Source organism: Xiphophorus hellerii, chromosome 8 (assembly GCF_003331165.1).
Source record: "Xiphophorus hellerii strain 12219 chromosome 8, Xiphophorus_hellerii-4.1, whole genome shotgun sequence".
Classification (NCBI taxonomy): Eukaryota; Metazoa; Chordata; class Actinopteri; order Cyprinodontiformes; family Poeciliidae; genus Xiphophorus; species Xiphophorus hellerii.
The window spans coordinates 14,903,627-14,927,122 of NC_045679.1; the positions used below are offsets into that span (position 1 = coordinate 14,903,627).

Below are 23,496 nucleotides of genomic sequence, written 5' to 3' on the forward strand. Positions count from 1 at the left end.
AAATAAAGAAACATTTTAAGACTTTGGTCTAAATTCAATAATTTAAATGTAAGAATATGTAATTTTATGGTATAATACTGAAAATAAAAAAAAATCTAATGACTTGAGGATTATAAGGAAATTAAAATAGTTTATTTTATGATTTATATCTAGAAAAAAGGGGGGGGGAAATAGGCATTTTAATTTTAGTTTAGTTCCAAAAAAGTAAAGATAAATTTAAAAAGCTGATTTTGTGGCCCAAATATTAAAAGCAAACAAAAAAAAAGTTTATATTTATGTTATGGTTTAACTCCATAACATAAATATAAGTTAAAAAAAAAGTAATCTCATTGCATGATTAAAAAAATTATAATAATTTTTTATTTCATGGCTTGAATGCAACAACAATAAATAAATCAAAAAGTAATTTTATGATCCATAAATTTAAAAAAAAAAAAAATCATTTTTATAGTTTAACTTCATTAAAGTAAATATGAATTTAAAAAAGCTAATTTTATGGCCCAAATCTAAAAACAGCATTTTAATGTTATGGCCCAACTCCAATAATATAAAAATAAGTAATTTTATTGTGCAAGTCTAAATAAAAGCCACAATTTTAATCTCATGGCTTGAATACAATAAAAAAAACCCCATTAAAAAGTTAATTTATAATCCAAGTCTGAAGAAAAATGTTTCATTTTTTATTTTTATTTCTGATCCTTAAAAACAACCCAATGAATGCTCAGCTTTGTAATTTGACTCCATTCTCGTCACAAACCTGTTAAGCTGAACGTTGAGCGTTGCGCTTCAAGTCTCTCTGATCAGGAATACATTTCCTGATTCTGTCACTCGTTGCTCCGTCGGGGTTTGGGGGGGACAAAGCCTCCTTTCATCCCAGACAACACTCTCCAGCTGGGTATCACTCTCTGCTGCACTCTGAGCTGCATCATATTCGCTTACTTCAAATCATCTAAATCTCCGGGCGCCCCCCGTCTCACTGTTTAGGTCGGGGTGGGGAGGGGGATTTCCCTGCATTCCACCTTAAATCTCTCTGACATTTGGTCAGGTGGAGGGATTTCCTTGACGAAGAAGGAAAAAAAAAAATTGAAGAGGATGAATGTCACGTCTGAATAGGCTCCAGCATAAAGTTTGGATCGTGGCCCCGGCTCGGATTTCGCAGTGAAGCTTATTAAGATTAGATGTAGATCCACGTCAGAAAAACACAAGCTTTGTTTTTTTTTTCCCCCCGTTTTTAATTTAAGGGCTGTCAAATAAGAGACAATGAAATGTAGCATAAGTTGCATTACAATCCCTCCCCCCCCCACCTCGGCTTTCAGTTCATACAAAACGCTGAACTACATGTATGAGCCTTTAAATCTACTGTACACTGTTGTGCTAAAATTATCTCTCAGCATGCCAACACATAGAAAACATGCACCAAAAGGTACATAAAGCAAGAAGAAACCCAAAACAAAGAGGGTGCAAACAGAACCGAACACCATCTGTTAAACACACATGCTCACGTTTGGCAGCGTATGAAAACACGACTGTTTGCTGGATAATCCACTGTGGATTGTCGACGCAAAAAGTAGAAAATAAAAACAAAGAAATTTGTTAAAGATGAGCACAAAAAGTCATGTAATATATATTTATATTCAGTACATTCGAACATGAGATGCGGAGTCAGACATTTTAAACCATTTTTTGGGGGCGGATCATGAGTTTGGACGCTGCTGGTGGTGATGGAGGAAACTCCAAAAAAAAAAAAAACTCCAACTCCGTCGAATCCATCCTCGAATGTATCCGATTGTCGTCTTACTAGCTCCAAACGTACTTTTTTTTTTTTTTTTTTTTTTAAATACACATTTAATCAAAGAGAGAAAATGACAAAACAAGAACAGCAACAGTTTTGCAGAAACCGTCACGTTCTGCAGAGGTTTCAACGCAGGCATGGGCTGGCCACCCATTTTAATTCCCTTTAATAAGATGCCAGAGACGGAGGTAGAGCTGAGGAACTAAACTTGTGCTTGGATTTTAAAGGACAAGAATTCAGGCCGTTTGGAAATATTTTTGATTTAAAACTAGTAAGCCAGCCTTGTACGTTAAGCAGCGGACTGCAGGCTAGACAGATCTGATAATGATCAGTTTTCTGAGTTTTTAAACTGGGCAAAAAGCTCAAATATTCTACACTCATAAACAAAGTTTACACTTCAAAATTATTATTTTTTTCCTGGTAGATTTTATGACAGGCTGAACATTTCAGTAAAAAACACATTGACCAGGTTGAGGTTTATTATTTGGTCGGTTTACAATTCAGCAGTGTGTTAAAGGGATAGTTCACTATATTTTTTGGAAACTGAACAAACTTATCTCCATTTCAAAGTCAAATAAACATGGATTTTTAAATTGAGCATTAATGTGTACAGTAATGAAATAAAGACTCTAAAGCTTTTGATCCATCTCCAGAAATCAATGTAATTAATGCTTTTCTGGCATCTAAAGGCCAATTTTAAAAACCACATGTTTTTCATTTATCCTTGGATTATACAACCAACAAATCAGGTTATTTGTAAATATTTCTAATTTATTAACTTTTGAATGAGTTTGCTTTTATAGCTGGTCAGGCCTTAGAGTGGCAAGTCAATATTTGTCTGCATGCCAATGCAAAAAGTCTTTTTATGGGGAAACCTCACACCTTGATTTAATAATATCATGAAGAATTTTCCACACTCATCCAGAATTACATGATTAAATAGGAACATTGTGAACAATCGACATGTTTGGCTGAAAGCTGCTGCTATATGTAGTTTGTGTTTATTCTCCGTTTAATATTTTAGAATAAAGCCAGTTTAAACTGTGATAATATTATATATCTCAGATTGTTTTAGCAACACAAAGATATGTTTTTAATTAAACCATTAAGATCACGCTGTACGCTGCCTTTTTGTTTCACAGTTGCATGAAAATATCTTGACATGCATGTTTTTACTAAAATTACGTTACCAAGAAAACGTTATGCCAGCCCACGCCTGGTTGGCACATTCTGGGATGGAAAGGAAGCGACAGTCGATGAGCTTACCTCACAAATCAATGCGTGAAGACTGTACACAACGGCTCAACCACAAATAGTACATCATTTGAATGTTAGCATGACTTAATTCATATTTGGAGAAATCTTTTAAATCAATTTTTTTCCTTTTATGAAACACCTTCATCTCTAATCTTTACCCATCAGCTTACACGTTTCCAACAAGCAACCAAAATTACAGCCTGCAGTCATAAATTAATAAACAAACGTAACACCAAACTGAAAACAACCAGCATCTTCTGACATCTAAAGCTTTTTGTCAGCATAACCCGATAAAAACCCAACGATAGTAGACTAGCAGACACCTTCTGAGCTATAAAACATCTGCTTCTGCACATATGCGCTATAAATCTGGAAGACGGCTCCTTAGATCGGTTTGTAAAAATGAAGGTTTTCATCAGCTCTAGGTCATGCTGCAGCAGACAGTGTGGATGCTATAGTAGTTTGGAGATCGGTAAAGACGCTGCCGTTTCAAAGTGTGACGCAACAAAAAGCGTACAAGGAACAAAAGCTGGGTTGGTAGTTTGATGCTGTGCAGGACTGAAACACACAGGTATGAAGTCTGAACCTCAGGGAGCATTTACAGCAGACGGGGTTTCACCCAATTAGGCCGCTTCTCGGCAACAAAACAAGAAGTGCAGCCATGTCAAATTATTGGGATGTTTTTGGTTTTTTTGTACAGAATCAGTCCTCGCTGCTCCCTCGGATGCCAGTGTCTTCAAAAAGCAAACAAAACCAAACACTTCGTCTTCAGAAGGAAAAACCCCGCTGTAAGAAAACAGTCGCCGCTCCTTCTTATACGTCTGTACAAAATACAAGTGTGTTCCCTGCAGCCGACATCAACAGCCTGCAGTTCTGACTAGTGAGATCCGGGTGCGGCTCTGTCCTTCGCTCCTATACCACAGTGCTGAGGGAGGACGTGCAGTCTGCGGGCAGAGGGGCGGGGGCGTGGCCATCTGTTGGCGTGTCAGGGCCCACCAGGAGGGTGCTGCTGTCTATGGAGTCCTCCCTCTCTTGAGACGATGGCACACAAACGGGCGCTGGAGCGGGGGAGTTGGGAAGTTCGGCCTCGAGCCCGTTGCCCAGAGAGTTCATCTGGCTCGGCACCACAGAGACTCCGCTGTGTCCTGGAGGCAACGATGGAGAGCGGAGAGGAGACGATCAGAGCTCCACCAGGGCTCAAACGATTAAACATGCACTGCAGAAACACTAAATCCTACAGGTCTAGTTTCTAGTGCAAATATCTTGTTATACTTGAAATAAGACTACAATAATTTACAAGTCACCTTTCAGCAAGAAATATGAGTTTATTTTAAGTCAATGATTTCTTAATATCGATGAAAAAATACAAGTTATTAGTGAAATATTCTGCCAGTGGAACTAGTACTTTTTCATTATAAGGAATTATCAACTTAAAACAAGCTCTTGTATACTAAGATGTTTTCATCAGATTATTGAAAATACAGATGATTGAAATAATCGTCAACTAATTTAGTAATGGATTAATTGTTAACTGGGCATACAGACTCAAAAACAACATATTCAGAGCAATAATTAAGCCAAAACAGTTCATAATATACATACTTTTAAGATCAAAACACTTTTGTCTCAGGACTCTTTTTCAAGTGACATAATTTTAGCATCACCTGGTTCTAATTCATTAAAAGAATGCTATATTATGTTTATTTGCACCTTTTGAAGCATTTCTAATATTATGCAAAAATAAAGCTTAAGTGGTTAAATGAAAGCTTTGCAGAATGTGACAATTTTTTAAAATCATATTGTCAGAATAAATCGGTAGAATAATCGATAAAATATTCAGTAGCTGCAGCTCTACAGTTCACATGACGAGCTAGCCGGACAGGAGGAAGGACGTTCCTTACCAAAGTCCACGTAGAGGAAGGTGTCTGGGTTGATGGAGGCTTCGTACGGAGGAGGGGGGTCGTCTGGGTGCTGGATGTCGGCATATTTGTAGGCGGCGTACGGCGGAGGCGGCTCCTGGAAATGAAAAGCACCGCCTTCGCCATCATCAGACAGGTGCAGAGGAGTGAGACCGGTGCCGAAGGCATCTGGGCCGTAGTCGAAGCCCGGCACTCGTCTTCCGAGGTTGAAGTGGTGCACTGAGGGAAACAAACAAAAACAAAACGAGAAATGTGACTGCTGTCGTTAGAAAATGCCCGCTAATCAAAGCTTAAATAGAGATAACAGCATCATTAAAAGCCGAAACTGCAAATCAATCACAGGATTATAAATAGTGTGTTATTTATCCCAATTCATCCGATTAAACTAAATGACATCATATTGATCGGTTGAGGCTTACAGTTGCCTCCGATCAGAGTCTCGATGCGTTCGCGTCTTCTCTGACGAAGTCTGTGCACCATGAAGAGCAGCAGCGACAGGATGAGGAAGGACGAGATGCAGCTGACGATCAGCCTCATCCCACTGGCCATCGAGTCAAACAGAGTGCTTCCATCTGAGGGGAAAAAAAAATAAATAAATAAGACTTTCGTTTGTGCATTTAAGCACAATCGGAACCGTACAACTAGTTAATAGTTTAAATTAATTGCAATGAATCAATTATTGAAATAATCGCTACTAATTTTATAATCAATTAACCGTTAACTGAAGTATATGGACCCAAAAAAGACATTTGCTGAAAGAACAGCATACTGAAAGTAATAATTAAGCCAAAAATGTACCAAAAATATAATCATTGTGTATTTAAGATAAAAAACAGCCTTTGTCTGTAAGTATGTTCTGCCTTAAACCCCCAAGTGTCGTAGTTTTGGCTTAAACTGGTTCAAATGCTGTTGGAAAAAAGAAACAAATGTCCTATTCAACACGTTTTTTTCTATTCAATTATTAATTGGTTAATCCCCCAAAACAAACAGATCAGCCCTAGACTGTATTAATGTCAAGTCAAGCATAAAGTGCAGAACTTTTCACATGTGGATGTTAGAATAATTTTTTTTCGCTGCACTAGTTGCGGCCCTAGTCTACATTTCTTGTAGTACTTAAGATTCTGCAGTAACAGGTATAACTAGAAAATTTCGGAAGAAATTTAGCCGGGGCCTGCCAAGGCGCGCCCGTCGGGCTTGGGCCCGCCGTCGTCACGCCACAAATTGGCGTCGACGCTAAAGAACGCCGCAACGTAATCAGTGGCACGCGGAGAACCACAAGAACGTTAAGCGAGGCGGACGTGCACCATTCGGTACGATTTAAAATGTTGTCAAGGCTTTTATTTTGGAAGTTTTGTTAAACTTCATTTCAAAGGGCCAAACTAATCCCATGCGTAATAGTCCTTGGGTTAAAATAGTTATATAATGCTCAAAACGCAAGTAGTTGATGTAAAAATATTCAAGGCTTTTATTTTGGAATTTTTGTTAAACTTCATTTCAAAGGGCCAACCTAATCCCATGAATAACAGTCATTGGATAAAATCATTTATATAATGCTCAAAACAGCAATAATGTCATGTAAAAATTCTCAAGGCTTTTATTTTGAAATTTTCAGTATGCTTCATTTCAAAGGGCCAAACTAATACCATGTGTAACAGTGCTTTGGATGAAAAAGTCAAATAAAGCCAAAAAGAGCAATTACGTCATGTAAAAATATTCAAGGCTTTTATTTTGAAATTTTCAGTATGCTTCATTTCAAAGGGCCAAACTAATCCCATGTGTTACAGTGCTTTGGATGAAAAGGTCAAATAAAGCCAAAAAGAGCAATTACATGATGTAAAAATATTCAAGGCTTTTATTTTGAAATTTTTGTTAAACTTCATTTCAAAGGGCCAAACTAATACCATGTGTAAGAGTCATTGGGTTAAATCAGTTATATAATGCTGAAAACGCAAGTAGTTGATGTAAAAATATTAAAGGCTTTTATTTTGGAATTTTTGTTAAACTTCATTTCAAAGGGCCAAACTAATACCATGTGTAACAGTGCTTTGGATGAAAAAGTCAAATAAAGCCAAAAAGAGCAATTACATGATGTAAAAATATTCAAGGCTTTTATTTTGAAATTTTCAGTATGCTTCATTGTAAAGTTCCGAACTAATCCCATGTGTAACAGTGCTTTGGATGAAAAAGTCATACAAAGCCAAAAAGAGCAATTACATGATGTAAAAATATTCAAGGCTTTTATTTTGAAATTATTATTATGCTCCATTTTAAAGTTCCGAACTAATCCAATGTGTAACAGTACTTTGAATGAAAAAGTCATATAAAGCCAAAAAGAGCAATTACATGATGTAAAAATATTCAAGGCTTTTATTTTGAAATTTTCAGTATGCTTCATTTCAAAGGGCCAGACTAATGCCATGTGTAACAGTGCTTTGGATGAAAAAGTCAAATAAAGCCAAAAAGAGCAATTACATGATGTAAAAATATTCAAGGCTTTTATTTTGAAATTATTATTATGCTCCATTTTAAAGTTCCGAACTAATCCCATGTGTAACATTGCTTTGGATGAAAAAGTCATATACGGCCAAAAAGAGCAATTACATGATGTAAAAATATTCAAGGCTTTTATTTTGAAATTTTCAGTATGCTTAATTTTAAAGTTCCAAACTAATCCCATGTGTAACAGTGCTTTGGATGGAAAAGTCAAATAAAGCCAAAAAGAGCAATTACGTCATGTAAAAATATTCAGGGCTTTTATTTTGAAATTTTCAATATGCTTAATTTTAAAGTTCCAAACTAATCCCATGTGTAACAGTTACTGAGTTAAATCAGTTATATACAGCCCATAGCAGCAAGTAGTTCTAAAGGCCAGTTCTCAGTCCTGATCTGTTTCAACTGAGGATAGATAGAACTACAATGATGCGTATTTGTAGTCCTAATCAGCAGCCAATAGCCTCTTGAGATCCGTTGCTATGTTAAATAAGTTTCACACCAAGGTGTAAAGTGTTAGTGAAAGAGCCTGAGAGCCTCAGAAAATCCTGTCGCATGACTTTGCTCTGAAGCACCGTGACAGAAAACCGTACGGTCTAGATAAATTTCGAAAACATTTTACCGGAGCAGACAGGCGTATCAATGTGAGGACCGATTTTGATACTAATCGTGCGATATTTGTGGGCGTGATGGCGATTTCAAAATTATTTAGGTTGAAAAAGTTGTCTTGATCTCTCACTCTAATCAGCGAGAGAAGCACTCTAACTTTAGGAAAAATGAGAAACTTTGGGTCGCTTAGAGACAAATTGTGGACAAACCGTAACTGGTATCGACGAGCCGTCTTCACTTTCGAAGAGATCACAGACGTATCTACAAAATGAAATTTGAATGGCATTTCTAGGTGAATTTGTGACGACACAGAAAATCCTCAAAAATAGGGTATTTCCAGGATTTTTCCCATTGACTTATAATGGGTTTTTTTTCGTAGTTTTTTGCGAATTATGTCGCCACGTTAACCCCAAATCCCACCAAAAATAATAGCTCCAATGGCGTGAATTTTCTGCACGTTTTGATACCTCATTTGTAGGTGTGCACCCAGCGGTATGAGCCGCATTAACGGTGACGGAAGAAAAATAAAGAAGAAGAATATTAAAGAGACGCTTCTCTCCGACAATAGTAATAGGTTCCTGCCATTGCTTTGCATGGCAGGCCCCAAATATTCAGAGTTTCCTTGTATAAACAAACAGCGGCAGAGACCAAAAGATGAACACAAGTACCGGGATCCAGGCAGGTGAACTTGCAGCATTCTTTGGGATCCTTCTGAAAGCGAGTGCAGCCCTGTGGCCGCTCACACAGCGCCGCCACACACATCTCCGGCTCGCCGTCATGACACGTGCAGCTCAGACACGGGTCGTCCCCCTTCGGGGTGAAGTAGTAGCCCTCATTTACTACATTGTCTTTTATATCTACACATGTTTGCCCTGTGTAGAAAGTAGCCAAAAATGAAGAAATATTAATGAAACAGCTGATTATAGACATATCTGGAAGCAAACAGAGTGAGCACATACTCCTCTTGCAGAGGAACGGGAACTTCTTGTAGCAGTTCTCAGCGTCCCAGCTGTGCAGGCCGTGTTCATTCATGCTCTTGCTCTGGAAGCGCTGCAGCTGGGCGCAGAAGACGTTGTCCTGAGAGGGAGAGGTCTCCCCAAACTTCTCCAGGCCCTCAGGCGGCCAAATCACCTGCATGGACCCTGTGAGGAAACAACACATCCTTACTGCCCAGCCCAGATCACAGAGCAGAGACTATTCAACTCTTCTTCCTTTATTACCTTTGGAAGCCACTTCCCAACGGCCCTCCAAGGTGTGACTTCGATTGGTGATCACATACTGATAGCCCACCCAAAACCTGGACACGATATATTACATTACTACATGCTGAGTCCAAGGACTTATGTCTGGGTTCATGAACTGACACATTTTCACCACTAGATGGCAGGCTATCACTCTATCAGCTCTGAGTCCATTTGCTCAAACATTTATGGATCATATGAAGAAATCTGAATCTGTCAGTAATGACAGAGGATTAGGACTGAAACGATTAATCAGGATGAACTGATTACTGAAATAATGGTCAACTAATTTAGTAATCAATTAATCACAGTTTGCTGAAAAAACATATTCACAGCAGTAATTAAGAGTAAATTAGACAAAATATATCTACATTTTGTTTTTAAGATATATACAGGTTTGTCTTTGAAACTAAAATTCCTCAAGTTTTAGGTTCAAATTTACTAAATGAACGCTATATTATTGCATTTTAAGAAAGAAAATGTTTATTTTCTTATGTAAAAAAAAGGAAACTGAATTAGTTGTTTGTATCTTTTAAAGCATCTCTAATATTGTATAAAAAAAACCCTTCAAAGTTTCAATGAAAAATCTGCAGAATATACCAGTTTTATCCAATTAATTGATTAGCCGTCAGAACAACAGAGTCCTACAGAGCATCAACTTCAGGTAAATGTTCCCGAGGTAAGAAAGTAAACATCAACTCACGTGCACTGTTCTCTGCGCTCACACACTTTGTCGTCAAAGTCCAGCTCGATCTCCAGTATGAACTGGAGCTCTTCACTGGTCACGAACGTAGCCAAGGAGCCATTAACCTTCTGGCACGTATCCACGGCCTTCCAGTAGTTCTCGTTCTTCAGGTAGACTTTGTAGCAGCTGGCCGTCTTCTCATAGTGATGCCAGCCGTTGGGACACTTCTCTGTAAGTAGGGAGGACAATTTGACAGGTGCAGTGAATAAAGCTACAGGAGCACTGAGATAAAAGTGAGATGCTTACTGTTGAAGCGAACCGGCTGAGCCACGCCGATGACGTCTTCTACGTTCTCGTATCCATTCTCAAAGCGATACCTCTCCGCCTTTATAACTGCAAAACATTTTGATTATCAGTCAGTTGCACTTGCAGGCCACACAAATGATCCCTGGAACAAAGAACACAACCCAAACCGATCAACTTTGAGTCAAAAGATCAAGCAGGAAGACCCAGATCTGGGGACAGGAAAAGTAGCTGGAAAGCTTTGCAGATTTTAGCCTCTTCTAAGTATGATTAGCAGTTTAATGAGATTAAGATCTGGACAGACGGAAGAAGCCTGGCATTGTCTACACACAACAAACTCTCCTCCTGCAACAAGGCCATCAAAGTGGTAGCAAATCAGGAGAAACGGACTATATTTGCCTGTCGATGCAGGACAAAAAATGTCCGTGTAGTAAAAGAATACATTATCTCTTCTTGGAGCCAGAGGCCGAATGATTACTTCGCAGCATGCTAAAGGTCACTTGTAAAATCACAGGAGCAGAGTTCCTTCAGAAGCACAAAATAAAAAAGTTAATGCATCTTAAAGGGGATGTTTAATAAGCATGAAGGTAATTTCTAATGACAGGACTTCCTTTGATAGATAAGTTCATACCTGGCACTAAAATCCAATCAAAGATCACCAACTTTCTACAGAGGCCATAGCTCCAAACCGCCACAAGTCATGCAGCCCTCAGATTAACTCAAGAACAGCTTCATGGAGAGCTGCATCCAGTCGTTACAATGCAAAGCTTCAGATGGAGTGAAATAAAGCATGCTGCCACTAAACTCTGGAGCAGTGGGGAAAGTTCTCTGGAAGAATGAGTCATGTCTCTCTAATGTAACAGTCTGGGTTTAGCAGCTTTGTGGATTATAACGTTAATGTGATAATCCAACTTCTGAGTCTGATAAATCAACTGGAACACTTCCCGAGAATTGAGAATCTTTCAAACGCTGACTTCAAGATCCAATATGCACAAGGTTTCCCCCAGAAAACTTACTAAGCCCGGTGGTTGGGGCAGTCATTCGTCCAGCGGTCCGTCGTGTTTTTGATTTAAAAAATGTTTAAAGTTGACAGGAAACTTGAAAATATCACTTTATAATTATGTGTTATTGAAGATGAGAAGATTAATACCTGAACACCAGCTATAAAGTCTTAAAAATGTAAACATTAAAAAAACTTTAATAAATAAGCAATGCTTATCCTGGTGGGGGCACAAGTAAAGCCTGGTGGCCTGCCAGGCTTATAATGCACTGGGGGAAACCCAGCCGCCTCTCCAAAAACAAAGCCTCCATTAACTGGAATTACACCTGCTAATGAAATAATTTCTTTGGTTACACAAGTATCCATTAAGCTTATCTTGTGTTTTCACATCCTCTGCATATTATGACCAAGCAAAAGAAATACTTCGGTTTAAAATTTACTAAAAATATGAACATTTCTAAATGGTTGTAAATATTGAATTCCAGGTGGATTGTTAGATGTGAAGATGAAAACGTGATCATATTTTCTTCTACTTCAGGAGTTTGTAGCCTTATTGAAGAATGAAAAAGGGGCCAGTGTGAAACTGTAATCAGGTGTACCCCACCAGCATTAACGCAAAGCCTGAACAGCTACTCCTTTATGGAGGTCACATGCTGTACTCAATCCTTCTAATAATTCCTATTATGCAATCAGGGATCCGGGGATAAGACGTCAGGATTTAGGGACAAACAATAGGATTTCGGTCAAAAGGCTTAGCTCTGTAACATCTATACACTGTGAGGGGATCAACAGAATGGTAAACAAAAACAGAGACTTAAACCCTGTATAATCCTGTTTTTATACCACTAGTCCTGATTTGTTTGTTTATTAATATTTATGCTTTTTGGGGAATATGGAGGTTTGTTGATACTAATCACTCACTGCAAATATAAACAGTAACTCTAGGGAAGAATACACCAAATATGCCCTTATGTAGTAAAGATGCACAACACAATACAGATTGATGCAATTTCTCTACATCCCAAAGGGACCATAGGAGCAGTCATATTTCTTTTTTAAAAGCTGCTCGCCTGTGATTTGATCCTTTATGCCTGAAACATCCTGTGTGCTGCAGGCCCCCAGAGAAATCAAAGCTCCAGAAGCACAGGTGTTAGAATGGCTGTATAATGGGAGTCGAACTTACGGGGACAGTCCATCTCGTCGCTTTTGTCCTCGCATGCTGTCCAGCCGTCACACTGCCAGGACATCGGGATACACTGCATCTTCCCACTGCGGCAGGCGAACTGCCCAGTGTTGCAGCGCTGCTCTGAAACACAACAAGACGGGTTGTGTGGTTAAATGTGTGCAACTTGAACACCTTTTGAAACAAGAAAAAACACAGCAGGGATATAAAATATGCATGAAGAGCTTTAAAGGTAGCAAAATAAGCGTTTACAATCATAGATGATGGTGGTTGAAATGGCTGCAAACAGGTGTCAACTGTGGGGCAAACTATTTTAGAAACTATTCAGCCTTCTTCTCATGTTCTCTACAGATGTTAATCTCCCAAAAGAGTGATAATAAAAGACAGATTCATAAATTTGCAGACAAATTTGATCTTGTCTGCACATTTTCAAACAGGCATCTGCTTTGTGTCAAACAGCATGTTAAGGCAATCTGTTTCAAAGAATCATTCGTCATACTGCCAAGATCAGGTCACCGAAGTAAAAACAACAATACTGCTCTTATTAAGTTATCAAAAAAAAAAAAAAAGAACAGCCTCAAGACTTCAGCTGACCAGAACTTAACCTCTACAGTCGATGACATTCGATAAGGACAAAAGGCACTGAACCGTCAGCTTCATTGCTTCATGTTTTTACTTCAAATATGACCTTTAAGTTTCTTCTCAGAAAACTATTTTAGGGATTGGGTAACAGAGGACTTTAGACAAAACTTTCCTAATTGGAAAATATTCTGACAATTTTGTAAAACAACGTTTTGTGGCTGCTGGTCCTTTCTCAGAAAACGATAACTCAACTATACAGAAAAAAAAAAAAAAAAAAAAAAGCTTTCTTACCTGACAATAATCTTGCCAGAGCTAGCCGTGGACCTGAAATAAATACAGACAATAATAATATGACTATCTAGTTAATTACTGTTTCATTTTTTTCCTACAATTCAAATAAGTCACTACATTGCAAGTTTAATGATGGTATGATGTGATAAATCAATGGTTCAAAGCCAAACAAACAAAAAAAAAATGTTTTTACATTTTCATCATCCTAAATATCAGTACAGATTATTTTAAATAATTCATATCCTAGTTTCCCAATCCCTTTCTGATCCACATTGTGAATGCATATCAGCCACATGCAGTGTTACCAAGTGAGTCATACGATCATGCTTTGCAAGGTCAATTTTGAAAACTCAGCTCATTTTTATGTGCATAGCTTGCAGAATGCATTTAGGAAGTGCACATTATTGTGTTGAACAACCTGAATATGTTTTAAAGCCTCGACACTGATATTCACAGTGAAAGAGAGACTGTACTGGCTGTTTCATCTTCACATGTAAAATGACCTCCAATCCCCGCTGTGCTCACATATGGAACCTCCCTGCAACCTTCTGAGGAAAATCACCAATGGGTAACGTCAAAATGGAAAATAAAAACGCCAGGATTATCCTTGAAATTCAGCTCAACGCTCCGAACAAAAACAGGAGCAAACACCAGTTCAAAGTAAGCTGTAGAGAAGTGTTGTTAGGACATTGAGTCACTTCCTTAACTTTATTAACTCTGTGTTAGAAGGGCTTATCAAGGCTGTCCTTCAGAAACTCACTTTGCGAAAACAAGAGTGAAAAATAACCAACATTTTAATACCGGTGTTCTTTCACTTAGAAACATTTTTTTGATGTGTAGACAATTTACAGCCCAGTGTGGCCTGGGAAAAAAAACAAAAAACAAAAAACAAAACACAACTAACCAAAGTAAACAGTTTTGACTGTGTAAAAAATTGCTTGCCACTTCTGCTATTTTAATGGACTAACAAGAAGTTGATAATCACATTTTTTTCCCCAAACTTCAGTTTCAGTTCTGATTTGATGAATGCAAAAGGTAAGTAGTACCACTGGACTACCTCATTTTATGAGGAAATGTTAACACTGTTCGTGCAGAAGTAGAGGTAGTAACAATTTAAACTTCAAAAATGTATAAAATTATATTCCAGACAGTAGCTGAGATGTTATTCACAGAAATCTCTCTCAAAGAAATCTGTTTTCACCTCGTTTCAGAATGAGTAAACATTGAATCGCCCAGTCATACAAGTTTGTTTTTTTTTTAAGAAAAGGTCTTAATTTGAGTCAGGAATGTCAAGAGGATCAGGAGTGTTTTACAGGTTTCTACAGGGGGGCATAACGCAATCCAAAACCTGTTCCCAACCACACAGAGAACCCCAACAGATAAATATCAAAGTGATCTTTATACACAGTTTAATATTTCATATTAACAATTAATTTGAATGAATTAACAATTAATTAACAAATTTAATTGTTGCAAAATGATGCCAGACAAAAGCTGAAATGAACTTTTTCATGTTTTAAATTAGTAAATCACAAATCTTCAGTCTATTTTAAGTCCACAAAAACCTGCAGCAAACGGTTATTTTAAAATATGCTGGCTGTGAGAAGTTTCAGTACGCCATTTTATTTTATTTTAGTCTCTAACATAACACCCCAGTTGAAGTAGTCAGAGCAAACTCTTGTGTGGTATTTCAGCCAGCCACGGTTTAATGCTAAAATCCATTCTCCACATTACTGGAGCAAACCAGAGGTCATGAAAATAACCTCAGAAACTCTTGAGAGGCCCATCATGTGTACCAGACCCTACCACAATGTTGCACAAGGTTACGCCACAGTGTGCAGTGTTATACACGATGCACACGCAAGAGTTGCTTCCATCGTTCGACCATAAAGAAGATTGTTTATTGTTTGATTGTCTCCTTTTAATTTATACTTGACTTATGAAAGTCTGTTTCCTTATTTTAAAAATACACTTTGCACTATTAAATATTAAATCAAGCTAAGTAAATGTTACAAAATGTAAGCTTACACTTCCTTGATGTAAGCTTACTTTTTGTAAGACTTTGTGTTGTGAAATACGTACATCTGTTGTGTAAAAATAAGGATGCAATGAGTTTTAAAATTGATGAATGCCGAATGGCTGCATGATTGCTAAATAACATCCTGTTAAAATTAAAGCAAGTTCTATTAATACTTTTATTATCCACCTAAATTATATGAGTAGCAATTTTGTTTCTTTTTCAGTACTTAAAATCCTTGTCAAGTAGCTCTCAAGTAGATAAGACAGTAACAGACTGTGAAAAATATCATCACCCAAGCAACCAGCAGCCGTTTCCAAACATGCACTGAGTGAACTCTACACATTGTTCTCAAAAGCGTTAGACATCTTGATGAAATGTGCACAAAAATGACCTTCACACTGAGGGCTAAAGCTATGGAAATACAACAGCAAAGCTCTGACTCATCTTTTAACCCCTCGAAAAACCTAATTTGATTACAAACTGAAAAGAAGCGGTCAAATAAATGCCCACAACACAAATATAAACAATGTTTTCCTTTTTCCTTTTAATTTGCTCTCTAGGTAGGAGGTCAGCCCTCTGGTTAGAGCCAAACAATAATGAGTTTATCCTTGAGCTCCACTGATAACGGTTACTCTAATCCACACAATTGGCGGGATCACGAGACCAAGCTTGAAGGAAACCACAGATGCATTTGTCTTGTGGTGATGCTTACAAAACTTTTTACAGAAGATCATTCAAAGCACCAATGCATGCTTTTGGTTGAGGAAAATCCACACTTCCTTGATTGATAAAAAAGACATCTAAACAGATAATAGAGTAGTATTACAGTAAAGTGGTGCATTATTTAGAGAAAACATATTTTAGAATACTTTTAATGTCTGTGGTTTTACTGTAATGCTTTTTAGGTGTTGCAACGCAGGGTTTTCGCTTAACCAAATCATCTTTATCGACAGCAGTAACAATTGTTAGTATTTTTTTCTACCAAGTCTGTTGTGTTTAATGGTGGAGATGAAGGTGAGCCAGGTTTGGTGATGCAGGAAGATGAATCCCTTTCATGCATTTCAAATTACAGATTAGGTGAAGAAGACCAACCTAAGATTGCAGTGATTAAATTAACTAATTAAACTAAATTAGGGTGCACCATTTTAATGAGGAATTAAAGTATAATTAACCGAAGTTAGCAGCTTTGATTTAAAAACAATACATAAATAATAAAATAAAAACAATGAAGTCCAATATTTTGTATTTAACTAAATGCATATCTGCTTGCTGTTGCAAGTGACCTAGTTTTGGAGTGAAATACAGATACTGCGTACACAGCTAGCTGGAGCTGCACCCTGAACAGCAGCAGCAGGGAGACAGGTTGGAAACTACCAGAGTCCCAGGTCTGACCAACAGGCCGCTGCGCCTGACCTGCAGCTGTAAATCTGTTTCTCCCACTTTTTTTTTTTTTTTTAGTCGAGCAAACGGAACAGGAACACATGCCAAAAAATAAAAAAATAAACAAACTTGGGTTTATTTACCTGTCCGTGGTGGGTCCGTTAGTGTGAGAACGAAGAGAAGAGAGAAGAGGAGGACGAAACTGCTGCTGTCAGCCTTCGGCAACATTTATCCTCCATTCATAGTAACTCCTCTATCCAGAAATGTAAAAATATACCCAGGTTCAGCAACGCCTTTCCCTTTTCTAAATTATAGCCGCAAAACGTTTAAAACTACTTGTGCCCATTTTTGCGCACACAATGCGTCGACTACAGAGCAGGCGCAAATAAAGCATAGTCGCAACAAGAGGCGAGGTTAATCTCTCCGCGCAGCAGCTAACGATAGCTAGCTGGCTGGCTGGCTGCTCCGCCGTCACCGTCGACCGTTGGTGCTCGGTGCGGAGCGGCGCTCATCCAAGATGGCTGCGGCCTCCCATCACAACAATTCCAAACATTCGGCAGCGCACAGGCAGACCGTCAGCTGGAGGTGCTCCCGGGGCGGAGTCTGCCAGATTATACCCAAACAGACACTGTGTATGTGCGGGCCGGGTGGAGCCACAATGGGAGCAACTTTTTAACGCTGCTCACAGAGGCGGTGGAAGAGAGTTGAACCATTGGGGGCCCGCTGCTGTATCCATACCGTTTCAGGAACAGAATTTTGTTATGAGAATTCTTCTGGTTATAATAACAAGATATAAAACAAATTAGAACAAGTTTTATATTTTTGTTATGCTGAGATTTACACCTTATAAAAAGTCTGGTTTAAATATTAAAGGTACACAAGAGCAAAACATCAACACTTCGTGGGATATTTGAGTGTTGTCATTGATGAAATAGAGTGAGAACCTGGAGAGTCAGAGGGAGCCCCTTTATATGGAAGCATTTAACTGCCAGAGCTAAGGAATAAACTCAGAACAAAATTCAAAACTTTCTTGTTTTAATCAGATGAATGCTACATCTAATGATAACCAGAAACTCAGATTCAGATTCAGTTTATTTTGGCAAATTAACAACTTTCTTGCTCTGGCCGCTAAGCAGTTAAGATACACTGGCCCATTAGCTCTGAGGGTTCACAAATCTTCCAATGATGTTACTGTAAATCATACTCTACTAGCCTAGATGCTATCACTATTATATTAGCTAGTTTTAGATTTTTAGATCATTTTAGCTTGTACATGTTTTATTTTCAAACTACATGGTTGTTACTGTAGGTAAAGATACTAGTCCTAACCTAGAAGCCAATAGTATTTCAGCTAATTTTAGCTTTTTAGCTCATTTTAACAAATACTGTTATGACCTTACAGTTTAGCTTTGTAAACAGTGTTCTGCACAAATTTCTAATACTTTTTGGTTGGGAACTTTGCATTGACTGAAAGTTTTCACTCTTCTACAGGTTTTCTATTTGCAAGCTTTTGCTTTATTCTGAATCTTCTGCCTATTTCTTACATTTCTGAAAGTCTTCTGTAGTTGTGCTTCTGCAATTTTCACTAAAATATTTAGCTTACAGCATTCACACTGCATTTTGTGCAGGAAATGCAAATTTTTCTAGTTTAATATGCATCTTTATTAGGGGTGCCTGTAAAGATGCATAAAGCCAAAGTAAATTTCTTTGGCTTTAAAAAAAAAAAAATAAAATACTACTGTGATGTTACATACTGCGCACTATAAAGCTGATTTAAATTTGTTGATGTAAAAACCGCACCAAAAATGATACTGGACAAAATGACCGCATTTATATTTTGAATTGTAAAAATTCCAAAAGTCGGACATTTTATAACATTTTGAAGTAACAGAAACAAACACTGATATATTGTGCTTGGCTTTATGATCCCATGTGTTTGTATAAGTTTTAAGAACCACACTAGATCATAATAAATACATAATCACTCAAATTTTCCACTTCAAAAAGGAAATACTGAGAAAACTGGACAAGATGCATTTCACAGAGACACTAATAATCATATCTGCCATTGAATTAAGCAACAGGACATTAGAAATTCTCGCTGTCCTTTATTTGGAGAAATCCTCTTCTCGTACGTTTTAATAAAGACTTTTTTTAAACAGAAGTTTTTAAATGTTTGAACTTAGAGCGGCTTTTCTTAGAAAAAGTCTGAGGCTTTCCGTCTCTTGGGAAGCTGCAGCAGATTGTCCGTGAGTGATGTGAGGTCCTGCGTGCTCGGCGTCTTAGCTTTGGTGGGCGTTGGCGTTCCTGAAGGAGTGGCTGGTCCAGCGAAGGGAGACTTGCAGGGGGTGACTCTGTGCGAGGGCGACGGCGTGTAACTCGCCCGCAGCGCTTTGTCTGTGTATTTGCTAGAAGTCCGATTTACAAGCCGCTGCAGGGCGGGCGTCAGGGCTGGGCTCAGACCTTTAGGCGTAAGACTGCAAAGTAGAAAACGTGTTCTCTTATTTTTGAGAATTTCTTCATGAGTATATAAATCAGGAAAACATTTAACAAAGATAGTGCGCTCCTTACCTTGCTAGGTTCTCTGTAACCTTTCTCAATGCCTCCTGTTTCTTTGCACGATTTTTCGCAGCAGCTTCATTTGCCATCTTTATACCCAGCCTCTCTCTTCGTCCTGGTTCGGGAATCTTTTGAACACAACAATAAGCATCAAAATGTAGCGAGATAAATAATTAGACATTAATAACCCAGACATAAAAAAGGATATCTCTCTAACCTTGAATGATGGGCCATGATTTCGCTCAACATATGGCGTATCTGATCCATCCAGACGGAACGGTGTACTCTCTATCTCTCCCCAGGTCATCAGAGGTGAATCAGCAACACCTGAAAAAGCCAAAAATGACATTTGCATGAAACTGTCCAAAAGAGTGCCTCTGAGAAACCCAAAGCAAGCAATAAAATATGCTTAATTAAACTAAAGATCAATTTGGAAGAGATGGTTGAGCAAACACAAGTATGAAAGTAGAAAGTCATCAGTTTGGATAATGGATAAAATAAATAGAAAAGAGGGAACTTAAAAAGTGAGTGAACCTCAAAGTAGGGCGGCAGGTAGAGATTATTTTAGCAATTGATTATTCTCAGATTTTTTCATTTAAACACTTGTGCTTATTTTATACAATATTAAAAATATGCAAAAAATGGGAGAAAAAATTCTAAACAAGAAAATAACATTTTATTGCATTAAAAATGCAATATGATGCATCTGCAGCTAAATAGATAATAGATACTTAAATAAGCCCTTTCTGCTTTACTTACCATTAATGCAGTGCAGGGCTGATCTGTTGACTATTTTTTAGATGTAACAAATTAATAATTGGACATCAAAAGGTGCTTAATGAGAGAAATTTGCAGAATGTGAACCAGGTGAAGTTTAGGGATTCTGGATAGAACATACTTTTAAAGAAAGTTTCATCTAAAATGCAAAATGTGTAATTTTATCACAGTTTTGAGAGTTTTATGTTTTAAGCAAACTGTATATTTTAGGGTCTGTTTACCCCAATTAACTTTTAATCAATTACTAGTAAGTTAGATAATTATTTCAATAATCAATTAATCACAATTGTTTCAGCCCTACTTTGTAGGACTGAATAATTTGCAGGTTTACTCACCAGGGGCAGGTGATGGAGTCCTTTCAAAGCCATATCCATTCACCGTTGGGGATTCATGCGGTATTAGCTCCTTCCCATCAGGGCCCACTTTACCCTGTTTGAACTGCAAAAAAATTAAAAATGAATAAACATAATTCATAAGCGACACCATTCAAATAAACATTTCTTTTGGAAAAAAATGTGACTGTTTGAAGTAAAACAATCAAGTCCTGGAAACCAAAAGAGCAGAGCTCATCCCAATATAAATGTTACAGATCCAATTTTTATAACTAATAATATTTAGCAACAGCTGGAGCAGTATGTGATTTTCTTTTTTGAATAAAAACAATATTATACAAAAAAAATTCTGGTTTTAAACTCATTTTTACACAAGGTTTCTGTGCCGTGAAAACTTCACCCATTATTGTAGGTACCTGTGCATTGAGGGCTGCAGCCTGTTGAATCTGGCTTTTGTTCAGAGCTTTGCTGAACGGATCTCCAACAAACCGAGTGTTCCTGTGCACCACTTCTCTGGGCTTCTTAAAGATTGCATCATCATCTTTAACACCTAAGATAAAGGTAAAAAAATTACATTTTCTGAGTTAAAAAATCTTCAAACATTTTATGCCACACTTTAGAAAATGTTGTGTGAGTTAAAGGGAAATTGACTAATTAAAAAATTAAGCAGTTTTCTCAGTTTAACATTCATACCCTCTGGATAATACATCAAGGCATTTTTTGCTTTGTACTCCCACGTTTCCAGTCCAGCTTTAACGCATTCAAGAGCAGCTTTCTCCATTGACGGGAGGGCGAGGTTCTCCTCGTGGCGCTGCAAAAAAGATCACAGATGATTTAAATCTATTCCACTCTTTCTACAGTAAACCACAAATGCACCAAAAAGCAGTCATGTTTTCTTTTCTGATCTCTAATGTCCAGGAAACATCCAAATGCAGCTTCATAGCAGCACTATGTGTCTCAGCACACTGCTAAACCATTCAGGTGCAGCATACTACACATACTTTAACTCAATTCAACTATAAAAAATGTTTTTTTTCCTGTAGATGATTTAATTACACGGCAGCATCATAAACACGATTAATGTCACTTTGGAAACAAGCAACCCCTACAGGCCTCAGAGTTGTTGTGATGCAACTTTAAGCTAAAACTTGTAAGCCGACAAAAACACCTTATGCTATAATCACACTGGAGGCTGGTGGCTTAATTTAAGCTGTACCCAAATAACACCTCTGAAGCTACGGTGTAAATGATCTGAGGCAGATAATTTACACCATGTCTCCAGAAAACAAAAACAACCTTCAATTCAGGCATCTCATTAAATTACTTTGAAAACAACAGCCCAGAATCAATACCAACCTGTTTAAATTCAGCCTCTGCCTCATATAACCAGGCGTGCTTCAGTTTCTCTTTGTCTTCTGCTAGATCCATTATTTGCTCGAAGGATGCATTATCTTCACTGGTGTTTTTAGCAAGAAAACGATCCAGACTGGGCAGCTCTTTTTCTTCTTTGTCATCATCCTTTCTCTCTACAGAAACATGGTCCAACAAATGGATGGGTCAATTACTGTAGTTTACACATATAGCTACTGAATTTACTTCCACATCAACAGCGTTAAACTAAACTAAGCATATTTGTCTTAACTTACCCAAATCCGAACTTTTACTGCAGTAAGTGGAAGACGGCGATCCTGAGCGACCAACTGGTGTTTCAAAACTGGCAGGGGTCAAATCTTGCATTTTGCCAAAAAGAGAAATAGAAATAAATCACTCAAAAAAAAAAAGCTGAACCAAAAAAATCATATAGTGTAAAATAAATACTCATTTCATTTGGAAATTCTCTACTTACAAGGTGCAGAGGTTTGTGGTGTAGATTTGTTCAACGATGAGCCGTATCTAATGGATATCTCTCTCATCTTCTCAAGGTCTCCACTTTCCTCCGCTTCAAGGTATTCCCTTTGTGCTTGAAGTTTGGTGACATCTGGGAAAAAGTCCCTTTGGATAATTTTCTCCAAGCTCTGTCAAAAGCAGCCAAGTAAAGAAGACACAAGCACTAAGAATACGTATAAAACCAAATTTAAGGCAACATAAAACAGTTCTGCAGTATTAAGCAGAAATTTACTAATTATGTTTTTCTTGGTTCATACTGTTCATACAGTTCTGATTCTGGACCAACTTTGATTAAGAAGAAAACTGTCCAAATTATTTAAAAGGGGCAGTAGTTGTGAATGTAGCAGAAAATTAAGTTCAAGAATCATCTCGATTTTATACATCGAAGAATCTCAAACATCTGGATTTCGTTCTAAAGTCAATCAAAATACCCTGTGGCTCATTAAAAGAAAATTGGTCGAGTCTGATCTCTGCACGACTAATTGCAAAGATCGGTGGAAAAACTGAATCTGTTGCTTTATTATATTTGGTGTTGCACATGTTCTCCTGAACAAAAATCTTAAGAAAATTGTAAAATAGCTGTCCAATATTAAGTAACGATTAGAATATTGTGTAAACATATCCAGTTCCTGCTTCTTATTGGTTTATAACTTTAAGTTTGTACGCTAAAACGTTGGAAATACGTCGACGCTTACAGTGTTCAAGACTATGTTTACATCTTAAGATCAAGGTCGCCTCTGACTCCGTGTTTGTCTTGAGTTACTTACCTGAATATAATCCTCTTCATCGAGAACTTTTCTCTTCAGTTTTCCCTCTTCTTTGTCCTCAGGCTGACACAGAGCCACGGTTGTGACCACTGACGGAACCAGAGTCCCGGACAAGGCTCTCCGAACACTGGCGCTACCCTCCATTGTAGAGCCTGTTAGCCTTTTAGCTCAAAGGCTAACGGCGACTCTATTGCGATAGAAAAACCCCGACTTCTAGATGATACCAAAGGGCGTATTTCAGCTCAAAAATAGCATATGTTTAAAATAAAGTTAAGGAAATAAATATACAAAGACTAAAAGAAGAGTCAGCCTTCCTAAATGTAACGTTTCATCTAACTTTCAGCCATTACGACACTGTACGCCACCGTACACGCGACGTAATTACGTAATGTTGTCTTCTTCTTCTTCTTCTTCTTCTTCTT

General features: G+C 37.8%; 2 protein-coding genes across 3 annotated transcripts; both read right to left on the minus strand.

Annotated features, from left to right (window-relative positions):
• Nucleotides 1-682: 682 nt before the first annotated feature.
• On the minus strand, nucleotides 683-17,361 carry dgcr2 (DiGeorge syndrome critical region gene 2). 2 transcript variants are annotated; one of them, XM_032569393.1, is made up of 11 exons: nucleotides 16,896-17,361; nucleotides 13,353-13,385; nucleotides 12,480-12,602; nucleotides 10,300-10,386; nucleotides 10,012-10,222; nucleotides 9,288-9,364; nucleotides 9,027-9,209; nucleotides 8,736-8,939; nucleotides 5,388-5,540; nucleotides 4,951-5,187; nucleotides 683-4,194 (listed from the first exon to the last, which is right to left on the minus strand). In XM_032569393.1, exons 1-11 carry the CDS (start codon nucleotides 16,978-16,980, stop codon nucleotides 3,962-3,964), a joined length of 1,626 nt encoding a protein of 541 aa, XP_032425284.1. In that variant the 5' UTR covers nucleotides 16,981-17,361; the 3' UTR covers nucleotides 683-3,961. The 2 variants fall into 2 exon arrangements, with proteins under 2 accessions (XP_032425284.1, XP_032425285.1); XM_032569394.1 differs by lacking the exon at nucleotides 13,353-13,385.
• Nucleotides 17,362-17,826: 465 nt separating this feature from the next.
• Nucleotides 17,827-23,469, minus strand: ess2 (ess-2 splicing factor homolog). Its single transcript, XM_032569395.1, has 10 exons — nucleotides 23,075-23,469; nucleotides 22,267-22,435; nucleotides 22,067-22,150; nucleotides 21,777-21,946; nucleotides 21,114-21,231; nucleotides 20,837-20,970; nucleotides 20,424-20,526; nucleotides 19,529-19,638; nucleotides 19,324-19,439; nucleotides 17,827-19,229 (listed from the first exon to the last, which is right to left on the minus strand). The coding sequence occupies exons 1-10, from the start codon at nucleotides 23,216-23,218 to the stop codon at nucleotides 18,950-18,952; spliced, it is 1,428 nt and encodes a 475-aa protein (XP_032425286.1). The 5' UTR covers nucleotides 23,219-23,469; the 3' UTR covers nucleotides 17,827-18,949.
• Between the last annotated feature and the right edge of the window lie 27 nt (nucleotides 23,470-23,496).